At 37.3% G+C, this 24408-nt stretch overlaps 1 protein-coding gene across 4 annotated transcripts in view; it reads right to left on the bottom strand.

The window, feature by feature from the left end:
- Positions 1 to 24408, bottom strand: part of mov10l1 (Mov10 like RNA helicase 1) — a 58555-nt gene that overhangs the window by 16242 nt on the left and 17905 nt on the right. For all 4 annotated transcript variants that reach the window (XM_061916724.1, XM_061916725.1, XM_061916723.1 and 1 more), the window contains exons 5-15: positions 14119 to 14231; positions 13840 to 14027; positions 8538 to 8678; positions 8032 to 8301; positions 7662 to 7859; positions 3273 to 3387; positions 3033 to 3210; positions 2887 to 2957; positions 2733 to 2824; positions 1983 to 2038; positions 970 to 1064 (exon numbers count right to left, since the gene is read on the bottom strand). In XM_061916724.1, coding sequence (XP_061772708.1) covers positions 970 to 1064; positions 1983 to 2038; positions 2733 to 2824; positions 2887 to 2957; positions 3033 to 3210; positions 3273 to 3387; positions 7662 to 7859; positions 8032 to 8301; positions 8538 to 8678; positions 13840 to 14027; positions 14119 to 14231 — 1517 coding nt within the window. The remainder of the gene's footprint in view (positions 1 to 969; positions 1065 to 1982; positions 2039 to 2732; positions 2825 to 2886; positions 2958 to 3032; positions 3211 to 3272; positions 3388 to 7661; positions 7860 to 8031; positions 8302 to 8537; positions 8679 to 13839; positions 14028 to 14118; positions 14232 to 24408) is intronic.

The following is a 24408-nucleotide window of genomic DNA, read 5'->3' on the forward strand; positions in this document are numbered from 1 at the left end:
TGTGGATTGCTACGATCATGTTTTGATTGTCAAAGATGGTTGCTAATGTAACCTGTGATTTTTCTCCCTGAATAAATGCTTCTGATGCTTTGTACATTAAATGTTGTAACAAACTAATGGTCTTCATATTGCTGCATGGCAATGTTTTCGCCTTCTTTATTTATTAATAAAATTTAAGATACAGCCTGCTAATCATTCTGTAATTGTGGACTTCACTAGAACACACGATAAAAGAATTTACACAATATTTCAACCAGCCAAAAATATTCTGACATACCAGCATTTTTTTTCTCTTAGGTGCAAATATCACAGAATAACATTACAAGACATATATGACAAAGCATTATCATTAGTAATGTAAGACATTATTTTGTTATTGTAGTTAAACCAAATGTTTAGTGTAGCGCTTTTATTTTGAAGCAGGGAAAGTGTGGGGTTTGAGAAAGTGTTCTGACATGTTTTAATGTCGGATCGACTTTGCAATAAAAATGTTCCCTTTCACCTTTTTGCCTACCGTTTTTACTTTCTGTTTAGATTTTATGTCATCTTACTTCACTAAAGTATTCAAAGTAACAATCTACATTTTATGTTATCACTGCTCGTTTACTGTAAACTAAACACGGAAGTGAAGCGCCATTCTGAACAACGAGCGCAGCAGGCATTTGCTGTAGTGATCGTCTCATGGTGAAATATGGTTCTTTCTATTTTGGAGAACATCTTGCCATGGCTTTGAAAGTAAGATTTCCATTATGTAGCCTTTTCTTTCTCCATTACTGCTCGCTATTTTCCAGCTTGTGGCTCATCACTAACTAGTGAACTGCAGCCAAGTTTCCCCAGCTACATCACGGCCAGAGGATCAAAATTGTGCAAACGTGCTCTATCTCCCAGTGAAAACATTTGTGCAGTTATTGAAATCTATAGTTAACAGGTTATCACATGAACTTTGACAGCCTTAGTTTTAATATGTACCTTATTTCCATCCAGTGTTTTGTTTGTGTCATCTTTATCTACCCACTTCACTGCCAACAGAGGAGGCTGAGGTGTCACTTTGGAGGGGAAGAAAACTACACAATGGAAAAACAAGGTTTATTATCATTAAAGTCCATTATAAATAAAATAAAATAAAAATTCCATCCACAAAATGTGTATAAACAAAGGTTTTCCATCACAGAATATAAAGTACTCTTGAACACATATTACTTACAAGTACTGCTGAGTAAAATGTTATTTTTCCTCAGAATGAGGAAAAAGTTTGACAAAACAGTACCCCCTAGTGTTACTTTTGGTGACTTAAACCTTTACGCTTTCATTAAATATGAAAACAGAAACCGCTATTATTTAATTAATACATGTTTTCAACAGAGGAGTGCTAAAAAAATAAATAAAAATAAAATGAAAAAATTCACAATCTAATCGCGATTTTTTTGGTATTTTCAGTCTAAATCGATTATTTTCGAAAATCAATTTTGAATTAAAAACTTTAAACTACTATAATTCATATTAGTAATAATATTGGTCCAAATAAATGTTGGTAATGTATTTAATAAGTATTTTATTTGTATGTCTTAATTGCTTTGTAAACTATTAGCTTAACTATTGAAAAGCTGGCATTCGGCTAGAGTTGCTCAATTTTCTTATATTAGCTTGATTAAAATTATGTGATTTTTGTAAATAACATTTCAAAAATACATTTTGAAAAATACGTTTTCAAGGTTGATACTTTTCAGGTAGGTCGTATGACAGCAGCCAGGAGGAGCTTTTGTAAACTATGACCTGTTTTGAAAAGGTTTTGTTATAATTTATACACAAATATATTACAAGGATCGCGCTAAACCAAAAATCAATTATCAATCAATCAGTCTCCTCAAAAATCAATCAAATTCGGAGGTCCCTAAAGATTCCCACCTCTAATTAATTCAACCCAAATTTAAAGAACATTCAAACGAAAACAGAATTAAATGATAAAATACACTTGTACTTACTCTCAGCAAAAGATTTGGTCTGTTGGACGGCATGGTGACAACGCCTCATGGTCATCCTGGTAATAAAGTGGACAAATGTAGCCACGTTATTAATGATAATGCATACTTCTAATAAACCAATCACAAAGTAGCAACTAAATCCATTAAGGAAGTTATTCTCAAATAGTGGGGCAGGCTCACGTGAGGGTGTGCAGGCGAATGCTTGCATGCACACTTTCAGTATCATAATTCAAATTCCACTTCATAAAGCTGTGTACATGCTCATTGTAACCATAAATCCTGACTTCCTCATTGTGATATTAAAAAAAATAGATCACAAATTGTTTAACTCAGGTAAGTTTTGTGGGCTTGAACTGTTGTATGTATTGTGCTCCCGAGTTAATGTTGCTGATCAATTTTAATGTAGAATTACTGAGTTTAATTTTATTTTTCAGTTTCAAATGGTTAAAGTCGGTCAAAATTTTTTGTAGTTTAAGGAATTTTAAAATTTCTTATTTCAGGCAACTTTACATGTGTTCGGTTACAGACTAAAATTCTTTGTTGTTAATTAATCTGTATTTTGTATTTTTGTTTTGTTTGCTGTTAAAGAGGATACATTGTTACTAATTGTTATAAGTTTACACTAATAACAATTTTATAGAGAAATTATACTATTAATGATACTCGCAGTGGAGAGTGGTGGGACACAATGTTTTCATCTTCCCGGGGGGTAACAGAAAATAATTGAAAAGCAACTGTGCACTTTCTCACCTGTTTAAAGAAAACTCCACATCAAGAGGCTCTCCTAGGTAGCAGCGCTGAAACTCCGAGTTCACTTTCAGACTAACGTCCTCGTCATTGATCTAAGTGTCAAATCAAGGATTATTACACACACCTGAAGGGTGTATATGTCGTGTTTCTTTACCTCAACAACACAGCTAACGCACTCTACGACCACGCCGTTGCTCTGTGGCCTTTTCAATACGATTTTGTCACCTATAAAAGTGGAAACATCTTGTGTCACACATTGCAGTCAAAATACAATATCTTTGCTCTGGAGAGATGACTGGCCTATATTGAGACAGGGCCTCCCCTCGGCTAAACCAAGGACCTCTAGGTGAAGGTAGACGGCTCCCTTCCTGAGCAGAGAACCATGGACAGTGAATTCTTCCAGCTCCTTCTCAGCATTAAGCTCCTCTAGCCACAAAAGGGTGGAAAAACGGGCCTGTGCGTTGGATGCTGACAGCACCTGCAAACATGCGCACACAATAAAAAGTACTTATGTAAATAATCACTGGAACACCACCTCACCTCTCCTAAGCATGGCCGAACTACTAGGACATCTTTTCGTGCAGCCACGCAGTGTCTCAATGACTGCGGCACATTGTAGGAAGGTAGGAAACATGGCAGTCGGCGTTTGGATAGTCTGGAGAAGGGAAAGTAAATCACAAACATCAGGTGGCATGACTCAAGTCTGGTACACAGGTAGGGATGGAAATCTAAAAGAAGTTTTTGTTGAAAACCCGGCTCCTGGTGTTTCCATCCCTGGGAATCTTTTGTTTTGTTGACGTTGCCATGCACGGAGCCGATCCGCAGCACCAATGTTAAGAGTAAATCACGAGAAAAGAAGACAAGGCAACTTACAGTACTTGCAAAGAGTTTACTGCATCAAATTGAGAAAATACTACCAAAACATTAGCACACACAGCAAATGATAACGTTGAATGAATGAGGAGTTTTCGATCTCCTCCGAGTCGTTGGAGAAATACCAACAGCAGCGGTGGCAAAGTCAGCAAGTAGTCTGCTGTTAATACTGCTGGTGACTTACAAACTAACACTGCCTACCATGTTAAAGGGGAACTGCACCTTATTTTTTTTTACATTTCGCCTATCATTTACAATCCTTATGAGAGACAAGACAAGAGTTTTTGGGTTTCTTTGCATTGTAATACGTACACATCGTCTTGTTCTTGATGACTGGCAATGCAGCTAATGGGAGCAACCCATCCTGCCGCTAAATCACTTTATAATGCATCCAAAAAACGCCCAAAATATTTCATTTACGTTCCGTAACTTGTATAATAACCAAACTGTAGCAAAATTGTTATTGGAAGAGAGAACAGTGAGGAACAATTTTTCTAGCGTAGTAAGAAATCGTCTTGGAACGGCATGCTAAGGCATTAGCCGTGAGTTAGCTACGGAGAGAGATAAGATAGCTTTTGCGTCAGCAGCTGAATCGCTCTTGAGTTTGTAATACTCGACACAATGCCATAGGACACCAATCTGTACTGACTGAAAAACATGATCAAATTACAGTATCTGTAAAGTATTATTTCATGTTTTGTTTGTTCACAGCTAGCTTGACAGTAACAGGCACGACGTGTTGCATGTATCATGATCAATAGTAAAGTGACTCACTCGATGGACAGTGTCTGTTCGGTCCAGCTGCACGGGGAAGTTACCGTATATTACCAAATAGTAGCCAGGGTGTTAATTTCACAAAATCATTTTTGGAGATGGGCGTTTAAAAGATGCAGACGGTTATTTGCACAAGGCTTTTATTTATTTTTGCACCAGGCCATTATTTGGTTACAATGGTTACTGTCCAGTATTTTTTTTTCGTATAAAAAAACTTTAAATGTCAAAGCTATTGTAAACATACAAACAAAAAAACAAGACTATCAAAAGTCAAGAAATCAACAAGGCCTCAACATGGCAGTAGTGCAACAATTGTCAAATAGAATACCAATACTGAAAATAGTTTTTAAATAAAGCAGCCTACTGGGAAAAATAAAGTTATGGTACCAAGTACTCAAGTATAACTAGGGATAATGTTTGATAAGAAATTATCGAGTTCGAGCCTATTATCGAATACTCTTATCAAACCGATTCCTTATCGATTATCTTATCGAGTCCAGATAGGTTGTTGTACATGAAAAAAACAACAATATTTGGTTTAACAAAAGCTCACTTTTATTATATAAGAAAAAAATAAAATCGAATAAATATTGACTGTTACCCCCCTAAAAAAAATAAAATAAAAAAAATAAATATTGACTGTTGTTACCTAAAGTATATTAAGTGGGATTTTTCAGAAAAACAAATATATACAGTAACACAAAAACAACCTGTCTCTGTGATCACTATAGGTGTATAAATAATAATATAGTGTTAAATAAAATCAGTCCCTTGGGCACAAAACTGAAAATAATACAGCTCTCCAAAAAGTGCACTTCTGCTACTAGTGAAGTGAAGTGAATTATACTTATATAGCGCTTTTCTCTAGTGACTCAAAGCGCTTTACATAGTGAAACCCAATATCTAAGTAACATTTAAACCAGTGTGGGTGGCACTGGGAGCAGGTGGGTAAAGTGTCTTGCCCAAGGACACAACGGCATTGACTAGGATGGCGGAAGCGGGAATCGAACCTGCAACCCTCAAGTTGCTGGCACGGCCGCTCTACCAACCGAGCTAAACCGCCCTATTGACATGACTGTTTGTTATGATGCTTTGACATTTTTACACTTTATTTCTTTATTGAAATAAATTTCTATGAAGAGAAAAGTTATTTGCAAATGTGGTTACAATGCTAAAATATGAAAAGTTAAAGCTAAAAAAAGATTTACAGTTTATTGAGTTAAAATTATTTCTTTATGAGCTAGGGAATATAACAACTACACTACCCAGCATGCAACGGGAGTGACGAGCATGCGCGATAGCCCCGAAAAGTGTTGTTGCATGTCATTACCCAGCAGTAAACGTCAAGAACTCAGCCAACACGCCTCGTCTGCATTATTTATAATTAGACTAACACAAATAAAGTGTGATTTTGCTTTGTTTACAAGGAAAGAAAAACAAAAATTAAAAAAGGGGGATATGTTGTGTGTATATATATATATATATATATATATATATATATATATATATATATATATATATATATATATATATATATATATGCTGCGGTTGTTTAAAGAACGTTGCGACAGCTGCCGTAAAGGAGGTGCGTTGCTAGCCTGGTTGCTATGTTTCCGGTTGGTCGTAAAAGTGTTGGTCATGTGTTTGTACCCTGCTCAAATCCCTCATTAAATTTATTCATTGGATTATGTCTTTTGTTTCTCCCGTCCGTTGTTTTCCTGTTTATGCCCACAAGTCACGCCGATCTCAATCTCTCGGCTTTCGTCTGCTCCAATGTTTCACCCTCCCTTCATGCTCGCATCTATAAGCAGAAGTTCATCCTCTGTATATTCAGCTTCAAAAAGATAAGGTTGCGAATCCTCATTTGTCCAAATATAGTCGTCGTCGTTGTCTGTTAACAAGTCTGCCATGATTACAACACACTCGCGTTTGTTTCAGGAAGAAGGAACACACATTTGTCACAGGTGTCTGTTGCTACATTATATATAAACATTCAGTGTGTATATATACAATGTTGTTGGAGGGTTTTAAAGTTGTTGTAAATGGCGGAAATTTATAAAACGATGCTCCCTTTTTTTATACTTCCTCAAAGCAACCTATTTAGAATTTGTCCCATTTGTGACCTTTTCCCAATTGGTGACGTCAAAGGTAGAGGTTTACACAAAGAGCTTTGCATGAGCCTGCCATTGTAATCCGAAGTTGTAGTAAGTTAATAATTTTTTATGTCGAGATATTTTGTCTCCAAAGTCCACATTTTGCAGCTTTGAGTCGCTTTAACGTCATTCTATCGGCTTCACTCTGCTCCAACGTCTCACTCTTCTTTTGTGCTCGCTTCTAGAAGTGTTCCGTTCATTCATGTTAAAAAATATAGGATGTTGTAAATCTTCTTTGTTTGTTACCAAGTCTGCCATGATTAAAACAACACATTTGTTGCTAGAAGTCGGACATCGGCTGCTATGGAAATGGAAATTAATGCGTGAAAGAAGTCAGTTGATTAAAATTATCAAAAAACGGTAAATATTGAACATTATATTGTTATTAATGTGTCTGTATATATATAAACATATACACACTGACGTTGGAGGGTTTTGAAGTTGTCTTAAGAGGGCTTTACAGGCTACAACGGTGACTCCCATCATTAGCCGCACCTTTCAAGCGCTTTAAATCATCTTTAAAATCCGAATAAAAATAAGACTTGTGTTCTTGTCCCTCATAATGATCGCGAACGACTCAAAATACCAAACAAAGTGCAGTCCACCTTTAAGAGGTCAGAAAGCAGCTTTAAACATTGAAACAAGCAAAATCTATGCAAACATTTGAGCAAAGAACCACCATTGCATGTTATGTAGGAAGTGTTTTAAATGTAGGAAAAAATCATTATGTGACCCCTGTAAAACTTGCTATAGTTAATTGTAAATGTTTCACATATATAACAACGAGACAGCGTCTGACTAGCTCATTCAGTTTGCACGCCTCTTTTCTGTCTAAGGTGTTCTCCACAGCTGTATACACTGTGATTAGTCAGTTGTTTGATTCATTATTAACTGATGTTACTGAAAGAAGTAATAAATCAACAACTTTAAATTAAATTATTGCACAAGAGTTAAATTTACACTAAGAGGCCAATTAAAGGCTCATTGTTTGACTTTCTTTGCACTGTGTGAACTCACTGTCATCAGAGCTTCTCTGTAAGTGGGACGTGTACAACAACACAATCAGCTTAATTGGATGATAATACACAATACTTTGCAACAGTGGGCAGGGTTATTGTCACACGAATACCTGAATGTATCCTTGGGAGCAGTCAAAGTGATCACTTGAGAAGCTGGAAGTGGAACATGTTTGGCATTCGCAGGATTGTAGGGCGCTGAGGGACACAAAAGTCTCTCTTCTTCACTGCACACCGTAACCTCCAGGCGCCTCCCAATGATGAAAGAGGAGAAGTGCAGCAACAGCAGCTCATCGCAGCTTCCCAGGCTCCTGAGAAAAATTCCCACACATGAAATTGAGCTGCGCACGCGACACACACTCGTAAGACTGTTTTTATGTGATGCGGCAGCATGCCCAGACTTGGGCGAAGCCAAAGAAAACCCCTTCCACTTTAATCTATTCAATTCAGTGTTGTCATCAAATTGGTTTTAAACTTACTTACTTTGCTTGGCACGCCACTGCAATAGACAGACGCTCTCCTGGAGAAATATCCACCTCTCGTTCTTCTCTCCTCACACCAGGGGACACATTTGCGTCCTTGCTATCGGCCTCATCTGCAAGATGGCCTTGCTCTTTTGCATGATCCCCAGAGGACCCTGACCTCAGCTGCTCTTTGCGTCCTGTCTTGACTGTACTGAAAAAAAACTGTTCTTCCGAGTCCCAACCGGCAAAGTCGCTGGTCTTGAGCCGGTGTGTCTCTGAGCCTTTGTTCCTATTCAGAAAGCAGAGGGAGGATAAAACTCCACTTCGTTCCCACACATTTTCCAATGTTTCCATGACCTATCAAGGACTCGTAAAAACAAATTCTTGATGATCTTTCCACATTTATAAGTACATAAGCAGAAATGTACTTACTGTAAGCAGAATACTTTTACTGGCATTAAAAGACATACAGGCATTCTCTTTGATGATTTATAATTGTGGTACCAACACCATTTGTTAGCTTACTGTATCCATAGCACCAGCTGCCGGCACTCCCCCCTCATCAAATTTCCAAACTGGCCATAGGAAGATACATCAAGCCCTCCTTTATTCTCTAACAAACTCTCCATTTCAGTCATGGACATCTGTGTCAGGTCTGACTTCAAACTGCAACCAAAAGAAGCAAGAAAAACCGATCAATTACATCTACAGTTGCACAAACATATAATTGCGTTGTGCTTTACATTGGTCTTTTTAGATAGATAGATAGATAGTACTTTATTGATTCCTTCAGGAGAGTTCCTTCAGGAAAATTTAAATAATAGCAACTCCTACTCCAATAACATGGACTCATAATGAGATGTCTCGGTTCAGCGAGACTCAGAATTACAGTAGGTGCACACAGTGCTTGTTTGAGACTTTTTTTGCCAACAGATACTCAAAAAGGTGTGGTGTAGTATATATTCACGTTACAACCTAAGATTTTTTTGTTTGTTTTTACCTCAGTTAGCTTATTTTTACACGTTTATGCCAGCTGAGTACTGTATGTTAAACTAGGTGCAGAGAATAGTATTAAAAGATCTTAAGTGACAACAGTTTGACCCTGGAACTATTTCTACATATACTGTCGTCCCTCGTTTATCACTATTAATTGGTTGTGGACATACCGTATTTTTCGGACTATAAGTCACATTTTTTTTTGTAGTTTGGCCGGGGGTGAGACTTCGTCAAACTATAAAAAAAATGTGTTTTTCTTTTTTTGGTTTGGCCGGGTCTCACCCTCCGCTGGACTGTGGAGAAGACTGCGACTTATAGTCCGAAAAATACGGTAACTATGAAATGTATGAACTGTATTTATTAAGGTCATGTCTTGGACCCAGTCACTTATCATTGGCTCGTAACCTAAACACGGAATACAGCCTGATATGCAAATATTTTCTAAGCAGTGCTTTGTCTTATATTGCACAGTTGCTTACATTATTCTCTCGTTTTTTGCTGTTAATTGGTTTCGGACATGACCACAATTAATTTCCGCAAAGTAGGAATCATTAATTATCAATGAAATATTTTCAAAGCTGGTGCATAAAAACCTATTTACAGCCCAAATTTTTTTTTCAACATTGTGTGAGTCCTCTAGACATGAAATAACGCTCCTTAGTCACTATTTATTGGAAGTAGAATTGTCTCACATCAACTTATATATATCAATATAATATTAATACAAATGCATATATTAATATACAAATACAAATGTGATCCATCCATCCATTTTCTACCGCTTATTTCCATTTGGGGTCACGGGGGGCGCTGGCGTCTATCTCAGCTACAATCGGGCGGAAGGCGGGGTACACCCTGGACAAGTCGCCACCTCATCGCAGGGCCAACACAGATAGACAGACAACATTCACACTCACATTCACACACTAGGGCCAATTTAGTGTTGCCAATCAACCTATCCCCAGGTGCATGTCTTTGGAAGTGGGAGGAAGCTGGAGTACCCGGATGGAACCCACGCATTCACGGGGAGAACATGCAAACTCCACACAGAAAGATCCCGATCTTAGGATTGAATGATTTGTATGAATAAATGCGTATTTGTAAATATATTTTTGAGATTTTAAAATATATACAAATAAAATGTATAAATATGTGACATACAATTAAATTAAGAATTTGTATAAATAAACGTGCATTTGTAAATATATTTTTTAAATTTGAATATAAATATGCTTGATTTTGTACTTGTATTGAATTTGCAATGTGGGTCGCATTTTTTGCTTTTGTGTCGATGACTGTGAAAATAATCTGTACTGTTAAACTGATCACACAAAATGACCAAAATAAAGTTATTTCATTCAATCATTCATTCTCCTAATATGGCAAAGTCATGACATAATATAACCCTCCCTAGTGTGCCTCTGATTGGCTCGCCAGTCTCTGACCATGTCTGTGACCCAGACTGCTCTGGCTGCAGTGCCCTCTGCTTGTTGTTCAGGAGAGTGTGTAACTCCACATTCAAACTCCATCTATCCATTTTCTACCGCTTATTCCCTTTTGCGGTCACGGAGGGCGCTGGCGCTTATCTCAGCTACAATCGGGCGGAAGGTGGTGTACACCCTGGACAAGTCGCCCCCTCATCGAAGGGCCAACACAGATAGACAGACAACATTCACACTCACATTCACACACTAGGGCCAATCAAACTCGGTCACATTTATTTTTTGAATCTGGTTTGTGTTAGGAATGTTTCAGACACAAAAGCAAAAAAGCGATTCCCATGCAAATTCAATACAAATACAAAATCAAGCATATTTATATTCAAATCTCAAAAATATATATACAAATACACGTTTATTTATACAAATTCTTCATTTATTTGTATGTCACATTTTTATATTAATACATTTTATTTGTATATATTTTCAAACCTCAAAAATATGGTTACAAATACATGTGGATATACAAATTATTTATTTGTATATTTATTCATATATGCATATGTATTAATATCATATTGATATATACAAGTTGATGTGAGACAATTCTACTTCCATACTATTACACTCTTTTAAGTCAGTATAGTAATGCTGCCTGAGGCTGATCCAATCAGTGGCCATGATACTGAACAGCCCAATTTGCCTCGTTTGTTCATTTCTATTGCAAATATTAATGTAGTATGAATATTTTTCGTCTGTATAGCTATTTTTGTGCTTAAAAATGCTTAATTTAGGATCTAAAAATTGTAGAATATGCTAAAAAATAATTTAAAAAAACAGTAATGTGGCTAAGCCTCAATATTTGAAGCACCATGTGGTGAGGGACTGTATTGCTCCCAAATAGGAAATCTCTTTTGGAATAGCATGGAACTCAAATAGGTCCACACCCTTCAGACTGGCTGATTCACGTAGACATAACCGTGTATTAAATTAGTCACTGCTTTATTTGCACTTTTAATTGTGACTTTCACAAGACACCGCGTGAGAATGAGTAATAAAGGAGTCTATTTGTGTTGGCCCTGCAATGAGGTGGTAACTTGCTCGAAGCAGCCGGGATAAGCACCAGCACCCCCAGCGTTCCCGGAAAGGACAAGCGGTAAAAAATGGATGGGTGGATTTCCTCTGACAGTGTTTTTCCTCTATTTTTATTTAGATTCTTCTGTTTTAATGTTTACTTTATATGCCTTCATGTATGTGCAAATCTTTATTCTAAAAAAAGAATGTTAGTTGCTGTGGGAACATTGTAAATGCTAATACTGCCAGGCTTTAATTTTGAAGACGCTGTGTGCACGTTAGTGCAGTGTAACTAGACAGTTATGTTGCTCTTGTGGTTTCCTGCTGGTAAGCGATAATGAAAAACAACACAACATTTCATAAACATAATTTTTCATGAAAAGGAACCCATAGAGTCTCACACTTTATGTTCATAAAAGCTGTCAAGCATGTATGTATATGTCAACTTCAAGGGGAACTGCACTTTTTTGAGAATTTTGCCTATCGTTCATAAGAAGACTTATTTTTTTCGCTTTCTAACAAAAAAATAGGCTTGTTCTTGGTGGCTAGCTATGCAGCTAAGAGGAGCAATTTATTTTACCCCTAAATCACTTTAAAAAGCGTCAACAATACAGTAACCTGTATAATAACACAAACGGTAGCAACATTGTTATTTTAAGAGCGAACACTAAGGAACTATTTTTCTAGCTTACTATCACATCGGGGTGCTTAGGTATTAGCCGTAAAAGCTAACTACAGCAAGAAATAAGCTGCCTTCTTCAACAAAAAAGAAACCCGTTTTGAGTTTTAATGCACAGCACTGCGAGACAACACCAATCTGTACTGACTGAAAAAATATTAGGCCAGATAGTGTATGTATGTACTGTAATTGTACTAACATGCATGACGTACTGCGAGTATCATGATTAATATAAACTGAGACTATTTGATGGACCGGGGAGGTTTTTACGTTTTTTTTGGCTAAGACCTCAATTTCTGTCAAAATAGCCTGGCTTCTTGTTCCACATTTTGTAGCTTCGATTCCCTTTCACTTCACTCTCTCGGCTTCAGTCTGCTCCAGTGTCGCACTCTTCCTTCGTACTGGCTTATAGAAGCAGCAGTTGTCCCTCCATAAATTCAGATTCACCAAGATAAGGTTGTAAATCCTCATTTGCCCATAAATAGTGGTCTTTGTTGTTTGTTAACAACATTTTATACATTTTATAGAACACACTCACGTCTTTGTGTTCGGAAAGGGTTGTTGCCAGAAGTCAGACGTGCGCTGCTATAAAAACGGAAATAAATGCGCCGAATAATTAGTTCCGACCATGATCAAAATGACCAAAATACGGTAAATATTGAACATGACACATATTGCTATGAAGGTGTCTGTTACATTATATACGTACTTGCAGTGTGTATATTGTACATAATACATATTGTTATGAAGGTGTCTTGTAACTACATTATATAAATATTTGCTGTCTATATATAAAATATTACATATAGTTATGAAGATGTCTGTTACTACATTATACGTATACTTTCAGTGTATACAAAACATATTACATATTGTTATAAAGATGTCTTACTACATTATATGTATACTTGCAGTGTGTATATAAAACATTACATATTGTTATGAAGATGTCTGTTACTACTACTATATATATATATATATATATATATATATATATATATATATATACATAATAATACACATACACAGACACACTGTATTTATTTTATATAGTGTATACAAAACTTTACATTTTGTTATGAAGGTGTCTTATTACATTATATATATACTTGCAGTGTGTATACAAAAAACATTACATATTGTTATGAAGGTATCTGTTACTACATTATATATATACACTTTCAGTGTGTATAAAAAACGTTTGACGGTTTTAAAGTTGTTTTAGAGGCTTTGAAGTCTACTACAGGAACCAACTTGCAAGCATTTTTTTTATCATCTTTAATCCCCCTGCCCGTTTGTCTTTCATAATGATTGTGAACGATAGGTGAAATTAAAAAAAAAAAAAGTGCAGTTCCCCTTCAAGCGGGCTCATTTTAGTATTAGGAATAACACAGTGGACTTGGACTTGAGTTGGTAATCATGGGCGAGTTGTCAAACTTAAAGAAGTTCCACTGTTCATACACATTGGATGTTTACCAGCGTTCTGCAACAGAATCTGTTTGACCTGCAGAGCGCTATCAAAAATCCTACTTGTGACATTCCCACCCATCTGTAGAAATCAGTTTCCTAATTTTTTTATGTAATCCTAACGTAGAAGATTCCTGCATATTGGCAGAGTGTGAGTGGCAGTAGTTCCTACCCTTCCGTGCACGGCGCCATGCAGAGGGCCCTCCAGCGGTAGAAGGACTGGTTGCTCTCCACCATTACCAGATTGACCAGGTGGCCGCGCAAAGGCGTGTAGTCGGTGGGCAGCATCAGCGAGTCGAGGCAGAAGAACACACTGTCCTCCACCACGCCTTTGTTGACGCACACGCTAGTTACACACACCTGTGACACAGGTCAAGACATGGTTTATAGATTCATATTGAGACAATACAAAGTGAAATGGTAGGAACAATGCCATCAAGGAGGCAGCAACCTGATTGAGACGACAGTAGCGTAGAGGGGCGACTGAATGAGCCTGGGTGGTCCACTGGTCGGGCTTAATAAAATATTTAGCTTGAACACAGTCGCCTGTCATCGGCTCGTAACCTGAAAAATAAAACACACAAATGCGAAATTAGTGTTGTCCCGATACCAATATTTTGGTACCGGGACCAAAATATTTTCAATACTTTTTAATAAATAAATGGGGACCAGAAAAAAATTGCATTATTTTATTTTAACAAAACAAATCTTAGGGGACATTAAACATATGTATCTTATTGCAATTTATACTATAAAATACTACTATAAAATAGTCAACATACTAGAAAACTTGGGAGGACTGGTACTTTTCAGAGGCGGTATAGTACCAAATATGATTCATTAGTATCGCAGTATTATACTAATACCGGTATATCTTACAACCCTGTACGAATACAGCCTCATATGCAAATATATTTTACTAAGTGCTCTGTCTTTATATTAAAATGTGGACAGGAATCACTCGTTTATTGATGTTAATTGGTTCCGGACATGACCCTGATAAATGATTTTCCAAGAAGTAGGAAATATTATTTATAATTCCAATACTTTAATAGCCAGAGCATAAAAAACTGTTTACGACCTTCTAAATGCATTTTTTCAACATTATGAGAGCCCTCTAAACATGAAATAACACCCTTTAGTCCCGTTTACACTCTTAATGAAATGTAGCAATGCTGACTGAGGCTGACCCAGTCAGTGGCCACAGTACTGGCCAGCATAATCTGTTTTGTTTAGTCTCATCTATGTAGCCACTACTACTGTCAAGTTCTTTGGGACGTGTGTCCTCCTGCACTTGAAAAGGGTGAGAAGATCGTAGAGGACAAGTTATCAACTTAACTCGATTTGGTCGGATTTATTTCACAAGAAATCTATTACAGGAGCTTTTCATTTGTATTATTACATATATTATAATAATACTGCACCGGATTATAAGGCAGTGCTGTTGATGAATAGGTCGAATTATAAGGCTCATTAAAAGAGGTCATATTATGATTTTTAACTCTACATTTAAAACACTTCCTTGTGGTCTATTTAACATTTAATTGTGGTTCTTTGGTCAAAATGTATTATAGAGTATTATGTATTACAGATTATTAAATATTATTATGTATTACAGACCATTTTCAAGCCACTTTATGACCGTCTCTTCAGAATGCGCCGTTTTGTGGGCGGTCTTATTTACGTGGCTCCACTTTGACAGCGGAGGATGAATACTACGGCGCGAACTACAATGGTGGACGCGTGTACATTTTCAAGATTTACGCAGATCCCAAATACACAACAGCAGGTACCAATAGGTAAAAAAAAAAAAAAAATTTGGTTTTGCAAAATAGGTCAAACAAAACACCAAATAAAATGTTTCCTAAATCGGTGATATTTTAAGGTCCTTATACACACATCATAATAATATCTGTATGTTGAAGCACAGTACACCTGACTAGGGTGGCAGTTATGCTCTGACAATCCATTAAAGGGGAACATTATCACAATTTCAAAAGGTGTGGCTTTGTAGCGTACAAAAGCCGTACTAAAATATTTTGACAGATTTTTGAGCACCGTGTGTAATGTTGACAGTGAAACAATATTTTAGTCTTGCTTTCATACCAGTCCTTGCTAGAGTAATTTATTAAACAGGCGTCAACTTGCAGTCTAAATGTATATATTATGTATGACTGCCATCTATTAGTCACACTTAATACACTATGTACCACAACCATAATAGGTTGTATCCACCTGACGTCACGTCCAGCTCCTTAACCATGCAAGGCTTGAAGTGGTGGGCCAGCGAGCGTCTGTTATAGCGTTCCGGGCGGCATTTTGCTTTTCTCAAAGAAAAATGCTCTATGCTTCAGGCTGTTGGAATTGATCAAATTGCGAAAAGGATAAGAGTTTCTTCAAAGTTCCTCAAGAGGTAATTAAGAAATGCGAACGATAAGACGATGAGCAAAGGGGCACACACTCCAGACTAAAGGAGCAGTGTCGAAGAAGGCACAATATACTTTAAACTCGGACTGCAGCAATAAGTTGACAATAAAATTTGTCGCCGATCATGTCGACGCCAGTCGTGACGTAATTGCTCGTGTTTTTACGGGTGGAAACGGGTCACTCTCAAAAACATGCAAAGTGTGAAGATATTTCCTCTTATTCTTCTTAAAAACATGAATACTTAACTCATTTTGTGAAGAGGACCTTGTTTTTATGGCAGTACATCTGTGATTACGCCAGCATTTCAAGCAGAGACATGATGTTGGACATTTGGAAGGAGGATGTGGTCTCAACCTCGGTAAGAGTGTCAGTGACACAAAGATGTGTGAAAAATAAGTTGAACTATCATTTTAGCCAAAGTCAGCCAGCTAAACTTTTGTCTACATGAATTCAAGTACCTTTTAAAGCAGAAGCAATTTGCAATGCTGTAAAAAAGACTTTGGTACTTTGCATTTCCTTTCTTTTAAAATGAAACAATTTTTTAGTCCTTTTAATTTTTGTAACAGCTGAATAAGCAGCACATTTACAGTATAAATAAATATTTATGAATTAATTAGTCATCTTTGTTGTTCATAAGAACATTCTTAAAATAACTTAAGCTGCATTTAGAAGTCAATGGAAAATTAGAGCCATTAAATATGTTTACGCTTTATCTGATTAATTGACTAATCGACTATCAAAATAATTGTTAGTTGCAGCCCTACTTTTAACGTTATTAAGTATTCCTCATTTAAGCATTATTTTGATATTTGTACTTTATCTTGTCTTGGAGTTCTTAAAACACATTTTTGCGATGAGTGTTTTGCATACCACCAACTCGCTGAGTCTAAATAAAAGAAAGCACATGTGAGCAAAACCTAGAGGAGTTTATTAATAGAGAACTGCACTTATTTTTTTTTTTTTTTTTAAATATTGCTTGTTCACAATCATTATGAAAGACATGACGGATGGATCTTTTTTTAATGCATTGTAACTAGATGTCGGATAATATCGGCCTGCCGATATTATCGGCCGATAAATGCTTTGATATGTAATATTGGAAATTATCGGTATCGGTTTTCTAGGTTATCGGTATCAAAAAGTGCAGAGCACCAATAAACCTTAAAGAAATTGTCTATGCGTGTCGGCACAGTCACATTTGCGTTTTTCACGCACGCACACACGAGAGAATGCAAGGCATACTTGGTCAACAGCCATACAGGTCACATTGAGGGTGGCCGTATAAACAAATTTAAGACGGTTACAAATATGTGCCACACTGTGAGCCCACACCAAACAAGAATGACAAACACATTTTGGGAGAACATCCGCACCGTAACACAACATAAACACAACATAACAAATACCCAGAATACCTTGCAGCACGAAGTCTTCCGGGATGCTACAATATACACCCCCCGCTACCACCAAACCCCGCCACCCCAACCACACAGTGCCATGTTGTCATTTTTTTCCATAACTTGAGTTGATTTATAGTGGAAAACCTTGTTACATTGTTTTATGCATCCAGCTGTGCATCACAACAAAATTAAGCACAATAATGTGTTAATTCGGGCTTAACGGTGGCAGAAGGGTTAGTGAGTCTGCGCCCCAATACGAAGGTCCTGCAATCCTGGGTTCAATCCCAGGCTCGGGATCTTTCTGTGTGGAGTTTGCATGTTCTCCCCGTGAATGCGTGGGTTCCCTCCGGGTACTCCGGCTTCCTCCCACTTCCAAAGACATGTACCTGGAGATAGGTTGATTGGCAACACTAAAATTGGCCCTAGTGTGTGAATGTTGTCTATCTGTGTTGGCCCTGCGATGAGGTGGCGACTTGTCCAGGGTGTACACCGCCTTCCGCCCAATTGTAGCTGAGATAGGCGCCAGCGCCCCCCTCCTTTATATCTTAAGCATTCCATGTGGTATCACGTATCAAACACATCAAACATTCACATTTGGCATCATAAAGAAAAAAATATCATCACCATTGGTATAAGAGTTTCGGAAAGATGTACTCATACTACAGAATAAATTATGTCCATTTTTTTGGGGACACCCTGAATATTGGTATCGTAGTCTAAAAGACGTATCAGTGGTATCTTTAAAGGTAAATAGCCCTTTTTTTAATTTTGCCTATCGTTCACAATCATTACAAAAGACAAGAACACACGTCTTTTTTTTCTTCGAATTTTAAAGATAAAAAACGCAAGTTGCGACTGATGGGAGTAGCCTTCAAAACCCTCCATCAAAATTTCATAAACACACTGCAAGTATATTAACATATAGCGTAGTAACATACACCCTCATACCAATATGTAATATGCACAATATACACACTGCAAATATATATATATATATATATAAAATTTAGTAACAGACACCGTCGTAACAGTATGTAATAAGTACAATATTTACCACATTTTGGTCATTATAAGCACAGCCGGGACTAATTCTTCGGCGTCCTTTTTTCCATTTTTTATTTCCGATTCATGCACCACATCACCGTACACTACTGTCTAGCTAGCTGTGTACAAACAAAACATAAAATGTGGGCTAATAGTTTACAGATACAGTAATATGATTGTTCATGTTTTTACAGATTGGTGTCGTATTACAGTGTTGTGCATTACAAACTCTAACGTGTTTCGTGCTGACGTAGAAACTAACTTGTCTCTTTCCATAGTTAGCTTTTACGGCTAATACCGTAGCACACCCATGTGTTACTACGCCACAAAAAGAGTTCCTCAGTGTTCACTCTTCCAGTAAAGTCACCTGAAGGAACTCTCCTGAAGGAATCAATAAAGTGCTATCTATCTATCTATTGTTTGGGTATTATACAGGTTACGGAAGGTAAATGAAGTATTGACGGTTTTTGAATGCATTTTAAAAAGTGATTTAGAGGTACAATTGATTGCTTCCATTACTTCACTGATAGCCACCAAAAACGAGTCGTTTTTTTTGTAAGTTAGAAAGGAAAAAAAAAATATTTATCTTCTTGTCCCTCATAAAAATTGTGAACTATAGGCACAATTCCCAAAAAAGTGCAGTTCCCCATTAACTTTGACAACCATGGCAATATTTATATTGCCCAAAATTAGACCAAACAACTACTGCAGATTCTTTTCACCATATATATGTTTTAAAGGGTTTATTTTAGGGCAAACATGTTGTAGAATATGCTTTGAAAAATGTTTTTTAAATCTACGATGAGGTGAAGCTGCAATATTTGAAGAGCGATGTGGCCAGGGACGACTGTATATTCCATTCTGTATTTGGGCTGCAGCTATCGATTATTTTAGTAATCGGATAGTCTTTTGACTAGTTTGTTTAACTAATGGTGTTATCATATTAAACACTTATTAACCCCAATGTGTATTTTAGTAAAAATAGTTTGATATAAACAATTTTCCTACATGCCATAACCTTTATTCTTTTTTCTAGTAGATTCCCATTATCAACAATGAAACTGCACTTTTAACACAGGTGCTTTGATAAAAAATAAAAAATAAAAAAATACAAATCCTATGTTTAATGCCACACAGATAACAACCACCACTTTCATATGCGTGCCATTGTTGCGGCCGTGCAAAAGTGAAGTGAAGTGAATTATATTTATATAGCGCTTTTCTCTAGTGACTCAAAGCGCTTTACATAGTGAAACCCAATATCTAAGTTACATTTTAAACCAGTGTGGGTGGCACTGGGAGCAGGTGGGTAAAGTGTCTTGCCCAAGGACACAACGGCAGTGACTAGGATGGCAGAAGCGGGAATCGAACCTGCAACCCTCAAGTTACTGGCACAGCCACTCTACCAACCGAGCTATGACGCTAAAAACTATGCTCGTGTATTTAAAGTTCCAGGCAATCCACGCGCTCCCGGTTTGATCCATTTTTATTACCAGTAGTTACACTCTAACAGTTAATCCAAGCATATTAATATAGTTCAGACCTGGGCAAATTAATGGTTGGGGCCACAAGCGGCCTGTTAAGCTTTTCAATCTAGCCCGCCGGACATTCCCGAATATGTTTTTTAGATCTTTAAGATGAAAAGTGTAGCTGCCATTATGGTGTGCAGTGATGTTTTCTAATGACCGAAAGTACCAAGTCTTTCAATGCTTGGTATCTGCATCATATACTAGTTACTTGTTACCATGAATTGATTTACGTGGACCCCGACTTAAACAAGTTGAAAAACTTATTCGGGTGTTACCATTTAGTGGTCAATTGTACGGAATATGTACTGTTCTGTGCAATCTACTAATAAAAGTTTCAATCAATACTATGGTCATCTAATTAGTTACTATGGTCATCTAAACACAGTGAGTGTTTCCAGAGTCTGAAATGTGGGTGTCAGGGACAGATGTGGAAGGAGATTTTTTCAGCAAAGTTGTAAAGCTTAGTGATATATCAAATTGTAGGTGTTTTCTTTTTTACCCTTTAAGTTCATATATCACTGTCTGTTGCATTTCACTTGATTGTAAAATATGTGGATGGAGAGGGGGTGTGGCATTCATATGTTGTCAATATTTAGTGTTTTATCCTTCAGTTGATATTGTAACATTCTTTATTTTCATGTACATTCAGGGTGTCTCATTCAGTAAAAAAAAAAAAAAAATCCATTCCGTTTTTTAAGGCGGTTTGTCATGACGCTTTTAACATTCAATGAGACATTATTGTGAGGTTTTGTATTAGTCTGAAGAGCATGGAAAAAAGCACTTTACTGTGGTGTACTCTGCATGTGACGAATAAACTTTGAACCTTAAACCTTTTTTTCCGGCCCTCAGACACATTTTCTAAAAATTTGGTCCCCCGAGTCAAAATAATTGCCCAGGCCTGATGTAGATCAAACCTTTTTTAAATGTATTAATCACTTACAGGGATTAGAGCACCCTTTGAGGAAAAAAATTGGGAAATTGAGGGGGGGGCAAAAAAAGAGGACATTTTTTATCAGCACAAAGTGCTGCCACACTAACCCCAAAAGACAATTTTGAAAATCAATCCTTGAACGCTGGGGTTACGTCCCCAAAAATACCCGCTTTAAGTGAAATCCGAGTAGTAGAAGTTTTTTTTTTGTTTTTTTATATGAATTTTCGTACATTATATATATCATTTTGTTTACACTATGTTTTTTCATTTACATGATGGCTTTTTTTATTCCCATTTACTGTGCATGTTTTTTCGTTGACAGGTTTTTTTGTATTTTTTATTTATTATGTTTTTTTCGTTTACAGTTCTGTACAATATATGTATGTTCGCACCAAACAATTTTGTAAATTAGGCAAGCTGAACACATTCTGTACTTTACGGGACACATGGCATGAAGAAGATTGATTGACAATGGTCTACAGTCCCAGAGTGAATCAGGACTTAGATCACAATGCGCATTCATACATTGTAAAAAAAAAGAAAAAAAAAAGAATGCTACACTGTAAAAAATTACACACGCAAATAAATCAGTGTAACAGCGAGGCCGAATCAAATGAACCATGTTGTAGCGAGAAAACACTGTACTACATTTCATGCAATTGGGTGCATTATTGCACTATATTTTATCTTCAGATTTATTCTCATCTACCAACCAATTTTTGCTGTCGTTTTTACACTTATGTGCCAATACAACGTTTACCAGTTCGAACGTAAAGTATCTTGTCTTTACAGTGTATTCAATTAAATATAGGTTGAAATTATCTAAAAACCATGCTCCAGTACCCCCCCGCAAACCCGACAGGGACAAGCGGTAGTAAAATGGATGGATGGATGGATGTACTACGGCTTCCTCCCACCTCCAAAAACATGCACCCGGGTATAGGTTTATTGGCAACACTAAATTGGCCCTAGTGTGTGAATGTGAGTGTGAATGTTGTCCATCTGTGTTGCTCCTGCGATGAAGTGGCGACTTGTCCAGGGTGTAAGCGCCTTCCGCCCGAATGCAGCTGAGATAGGCTCTAGCACCCCCCGCAACCCCGAAAGGGACAAGCGGTAGAAAATGGATGGATGTATTCTGTTTTTATTTACCATTAACACAACGTTCCAACTTCACTAGTTTTGGTTTTGTAATAAACCACTTTTTTTTTTTGGGAGATAATTTACTAACATTATTATCATTGAAAATGTAATGTGAAATTCTATTTCCTCAAAACTCGACAGTGCGCTTTATAACCCCGTGCGCCTAATGTAAGGAATACGTTTGGTTGAGCTGACCCACCTCGAAGCTATTTTATTTGGTACGTGGCATAATGTTAAGTGTGACCAGAAAATGGCCTATCTTCTTGTTATGGGACATTCATCTCCCACTGTTGCCATTTCTGAGTTTACATTATACACCAAAAGAACTTTAGTTATTAGAGTTCCGGTCGTCCGGTTTTTCACGGTACATATTTCCGGTGTTGTTTCTGGATGAGGTTTTCTGGATCGGTTCGCAGCAGAGTGTGAAGCGACTGGGATGAGAATCAGCAATTTCAAGTCCTAGTCCATTGTTCTCGCCCGGAAAAAGGTGGAGTGTCATCTCCGGGTTGGGGAGGAGATCTTGTCCCAAGTGGAGGAGTTCAAGTATCTCGGAGTCTTGTTCACGAGTGAGGGAATAGCGGATCGGTGCCGCGTCTTTAGTAATGCAGATGCTGTATCGATCCGTTGTGGTGAAGAAGCAGCTGAGCCGTTGGGGGGGTGTCCTTTTTTATTTTTTTCGTCTTTGTCATGAAAAAGGGAGGTTTTTGTCATGAAAAGGGAGGTTTTTGTGGTTGGTGCACTAATTGTAAGTGTATATTGTGTTTTTTATGTTGATTTAATAAAAATAAAAACAGTTCTTTTTTTTTTTTTTTTTTTTAATAATAAAATTATTCTGCGGCCCGGTGGTTGGGGACCACAGATGTAGACCACAAGGAAATGTTTTACATTTAGAAAACAATAATAATATGACTCCTGTAACGCGTCCTATAATCCGGTGCGCCTAATATATGAAAAAAGATGAAAAAAAGACCATTCATCGGCACTGCGCTCTATGGTCAGGAAAATACGGTATATGGTAATTGTAATTGTAGATGCGGACAGACTCACCGCGTACAGAGCATCTTTTTTGTCCAGACACACCTCCTCCGCAACAGCGTTTAAACACGGTTTGGCATTTGCAGCGTTTCTCCTCTCACTTTGCTCAGCAAGTTCACATAGTGCCCTCCGTGGCGAGTTTCATAGTGTCGCCGAATGTTAAATTATTTTTTGCAGATTGGACAAACTGCAAAAAGTCAAAACTCTACACTCGGAAACTATTTTACGTTTCCCCAACGTTTTCAGCATTTTTTTCCTTGCGCACTAATTGACTGAAAGAACACGCACTTGACGTCACGTTATCCATGGGAAAATACATTTTTAGACCACATGATTTGCCTGAGCAGCTAGGAGACCCCAAGAGTAAAAAGCGGTAGAAAATGGATTGTTGGATGGGCTAGAAAGGACAGATGAAAAAATTTTTTTAAAAATAATAATAATAATTTAATATTGTCCAGGTTGTACGCCACCTTCGCCCGAATGTAGCTGAGATAGGCTCCAGCACCCCCTGCGACCTCGAAAGGGACAAGTGATAGAAAATGAATGGATTGATGGATGGATAATAAACAACTTTTTTTTAACTTGGGACTAGGGCTGGGCGATATATCAATATATGCGATATATCGCGGGTTTGTCTCTGTGCGATATAGAAAATGACTATATCGTGATATTCGAGTATACGTTCTCACGCAGTTGTTTTTAGCTGCATTACACTACAGCAGGGGCGCTCACACTTTTTCTGCAGGCGAGTTACTTTTCAATTGACCAAGTCGAGGAGATCTACCTCATTCCTATTTATAATTTATATTTATTTATTTATGAAAGAGACATTTTTGTTAACAAGTTAATGGTGTTTAATGATAATACAAGCATGTTTAACACACATAGATTCCTTTCTTTCATAAAGACAAGAATATAAGTTGGTGTATTTGATTCTGATGACTTGCATTGATTGGAATTAGACAGTGGTCCTGATAACGTCCGCATTTTCAAATGGAGGAAAAAAAAAGTCCTCCTTTCTGTCCAATACCACATGAAAGTGGTTGGATTTGGCATCTCATTTGTCCAACTTGCATACTCGTTTTTAAACACTTTGTTATGAGAGTAGCATATGTGTGTGGCCCTTTAATGTCTGGCAGCAGGTAAGTGACGTCAGTGAGTGTGCGGGTGGGCAAGCAAGTGAGAAAGCGGTCGCTGAGGGCGGGGGAGAAATACATTGGCATCAAACTCCGTAG

The sequence above is a fragment of the Nerophis ophidion genome, linkage group LG12, assembly GCF_033978795.1.
Source record: "Nerophis ophidion isolate RoL-2023_Sa linkage group LG12, RoL_Noph_v1.0, whole genome shotgun sequence".
Taxonomy (NCBI): Eukaryota; Metazoa; Chordata; class Actinopteri; order Syngnathiformes; family Syngnathidae; genus Nerophis; species Nerophis ophidion.